Source organism: Diospyros lotus, chromosome 1 (assembly GCF_014633365.1).
Source record: "Diospyros lotus cultivar Yz01 chromosome 1, ASM1463336v1, whole genome shotgun sequence".
Taxonomy (NCBI): Eukaryota; Viridiplantae; Streptophyta; class Magnoliopsida; order Ericales; family Ebenaceae; genus Diospyros; species Diospyros lotus.
This window is the reverse complement of record NC_068338.1, coordinates 13,900,577-13,903,661: the sequence shown is the minus strand read 5'-3', so window position 1 is coordinate 13,903,661 and position 3,085 is coordinate 13,900,577. Positions and strand designations below refer to the sequence as shown.

Genomic DNA, 3,085 nt, shown 5'->3' with positions numbered 1-3,085 from the left:
AGGATAGCTTAATAATGGATGACCACTAGGAAGTTCGCATAGGCCCATCAAGGTAAGTTGATCCAGTCATTTCTGTCGCTCGATACGGGATGTTACAGGTGGTATCAGAGCTGACCCTTGGTGAAGGCGGTCTGATAAGGATGGGGAGTGGCGTCGGGGCACGAGGGCCTAAACAAGAAGCAACTCCTGGCAAGCTTCTAGGATAGCAACCCCAAGGGGGAGAAGATATGAGACCAGTTATAAGATCGCATGACGAGAACGTTTTATGTTCATAGGGGAGAATGTAATATTCCGAGAGCCTAATGTTAGGTCCAAGAAAGAACTCTAGATAAGCTAGTATATATATCGATGATAGTAAGGAATGAAACAACACTAGTTGAATATCTTTTGAGTTGAATGTGAATAAAGAACTCCCAAGTTGAGTGTGTTTGAACTAAGATAGTTCAATGATAGGTGACTCCTAGGAAGTTAAATTAGGCTCATCAAGATAAGTTGATCCTCGATACGGAATGTTACAAACACACACACAATGTATTTTTGCAATGAAAAGGGAGATAATGCAGAAAGAACAATATATATATATATATATGTATATAGATTTACAGACATAGGCTCTAATACCAATATTAATGAACTTAATTAATTTGTGAAATTTGAAAGACATAAAATGAAATACTTGTATCGCACATCTTTTTTCTTCTCGTCTCATCAATCTTTGAATGAAATCACCATCCAAAGGCTAGTGCTAGGATTTGCCCATGTCAATGATAAGTCAAATTATATTAAAATTAATTTTATAATTTTAATTTAATTAAATTTTAAAATAAACACATTATCTCTCGTAGATTAATGTCTCAGAAGTTGGGCCACCGTTCATGACAATGAAACAACTCACCTCCTTGCTGCATGCTCTCCTCCATTGTGGAGAATTCTAGTCTTCTTGCTGTAGTGGTCGATAATTGAATACCAAATGCAAAAGCTCAATTTGACTGACCGAATGTAGCTTTATTTCCCTGTGGCCTAGTGGCTTTCTGTTTATTTTTGTCTAAACTATAGCTAGATATATATATATATATATGTATCACCTTTCAAGTTATTCCTAATTAATTAAATTGAGAGGAAGAGAAAATAGAGAAGGAGACAAGAAAGGAAGCCATTTAGTTATGGGAACATCATAGGAAGTTAACTCAAATTCATTACATATATCTTTAAAGTGTTCTTCCATGGCCAAATAAAAACAAAGTAGATCATGAATAAGTCATTTGAAGCGCAAGACGTCTTGCATGGGCATGAATGCGCTTGCTGGCATTCGCACCCAGAAGTTTATTACCTTCTTAATTATTCCTTTCATCACACCATCACACAAGAAAATATGCTTCAGATTTTGGCGAAATCAACAGTAAGTTTCCCGTCATGAGCTTTCTTGAAGAAATGTCTGACGTAATCCGAGTAGAGAACTTGTTTATAGATGGGCTTCTCTCCATTCCTCAACAGCTCAGGCAAAGGACCGATAATGTCACCAGGTCTAGGGTTCACGAAGATGGGAACCGAAATCCTGTTTTTGCTTCCATTGGCAACCACCCGATGCTCTATGCTCTTGTATCGGCCATTACTCATGATCTGAAGTGCATCTCCAACGTTGATCACCAGAGATCCACTGATGGGAGGGACGTGAACCCAGCTATCATCGTCCAATTTTCGCACGTAAAGCCCTCCTATATCATCCTGGAGAAGGATGGTCAACGTCGAGACGTCGGAGTGGCGGCCGACGCCGACGGTGAGCTCAGGGTTGGGGCATATTGGGTAGTAGTTGAGGTTAATCCTCTTCGAACCCATAAACAACAATTCTTTGTCTTCGTCAATGTTCTCCACGTTCAGTCTCCGAGTTAGGGCTTTCAGAAGCCTCTTGATGAGTACTTCAGACGCCCTCATGTATTCCAATGCTTGATTCCTGAGAATCAAAATAACATTACTTGAAGCAAAACAGAAATCATTGCAAAATATATAATATGAAATGATACGTGACAGACACCCAGATAAAGGGTTTAGGGTCGTGTTTAAGCCAACTATTAGTATGTATAGATGTGTCCTCTAATACTTGCAAATTAATCAAAAATTTACTTGCACACAGAAGGCCAGTATGCATTGGCCTCGTCGTCCGAAACATAGAACAGGCTAAGGTAATCCTTCCACTCCAAGGACTTCTCTGCTCGAGGACTAAAGCTCGTGCCAAAGCGCATGTTGGTCGTCGGCGAATGCTCTTTGGAGTACTTCTTCTTATCCTCCGGCGGCAGCGAGAAGAACCCGTGAGCGGCGTCCTTCACATTCTCAAGCGCTTCAATGGGAACTCCATGATTGATGACCTGGAAGAACCCCCACTTCTCTGCGGCGTCGCAGATTGAATCTGCCACCTTGGGATCCCCCAAGTTCGACATGTCGATGACTGGGATCGACTCCTCGGGCACGACGCTGTAGCTGGTGGTCCTCTCAGTCGGAGGTTGAATATACTGCTCCGGTAGGGTTTCCAGGCCCATGTCGGAGAGGCCCTTGACTCCATTGCCTTGGTTGACTACGAAGTTTACGATGTCCAACGAATGAGTACTTTGGGCAGTGGTGCTGGAAATTGCGGGAGCCATGTGTCGGCAGCAGTGAGGTTGCAGGGAAGGCTGAAGAGAGCTATGAAGGAAGTGATGGTGGAATGTTGAAGGCATGAAGAAGACTATATATATGCGTGTGTGCGGATAGGTGTATGCATTTGTAATTAAGAATGGTTTAAATTAAATAGTGGTGTCTGTTGATGGAAGCTATGTTAGGCGGCAATACCCATGTCGCCTTACCGGTGCTGGGGAATCCGCTGGAGATTTTGAGCCGTGTTCTATTTCAATTTTCTTTTTTTTTTTTAATTTTGCTGCAAAGGCCTCCGATCCGAAGTTCAACCCTCTCCTCTAAGTTCAACCCCTCCTAGGAATAATATATTTTTAAAATATAAATATAAACATAAAATAAATACTTCAAAGAAATATAACCTAAATATATAATTTTTAAAAAATTACAAGAACCGTAATGTTTTATTGGGCCGTGGGCT

The 3,085-nt window shown here is 41.2% G+C and overlaps 1 protein-coding gene across 1 annotated transcript; it reads right to left on the bottom strand.

Annotated features, from left to right (window-relative positions):
* Positions 1-1,129: 1,129 nt before the first annotated feature.
* Positions 1,130-2,690, bottom strand: LOC127812662 (feruloyl CoA ortho-hydroxylase F6H1-3-like). Its single transcript, XM_052353160.1, has 2 exons — positions 2,122-2,690; positions 1,130-1,951 (listed from the first exon to the last, which is right to left on the bottom strand). Exons 1-2 carry the CDS (start codon positions 2,634-2,636, stop codon positions 1,378-1,380), a joined length of 1,089 nt encoding a protein of 362 aa, XP_052209120.1. The 5' UTR covers positions 2,637-2,690; the 3' UTR covers positions 1,130-1,377.
* Between the last annotated feature and the right edge of the window lie 395 nt (positions 2,691-3,085).

Coding starts and splice junctions, on each gene's coding strand:
- LOC127812662 (XM_052353160.1), bottom strand. CDS start 2,636: ATGGCTCCCGCAATTTCCAGCACCACTGCCCAAAGTACTCATTCGTTG. Junction 1,952..2,121: donor TACTGGCCTTCTGTGTGCAA/GTAAATTTTTGA, acceptor TTTGATTCTCAG/GAATCAAGCATTGGAATACA.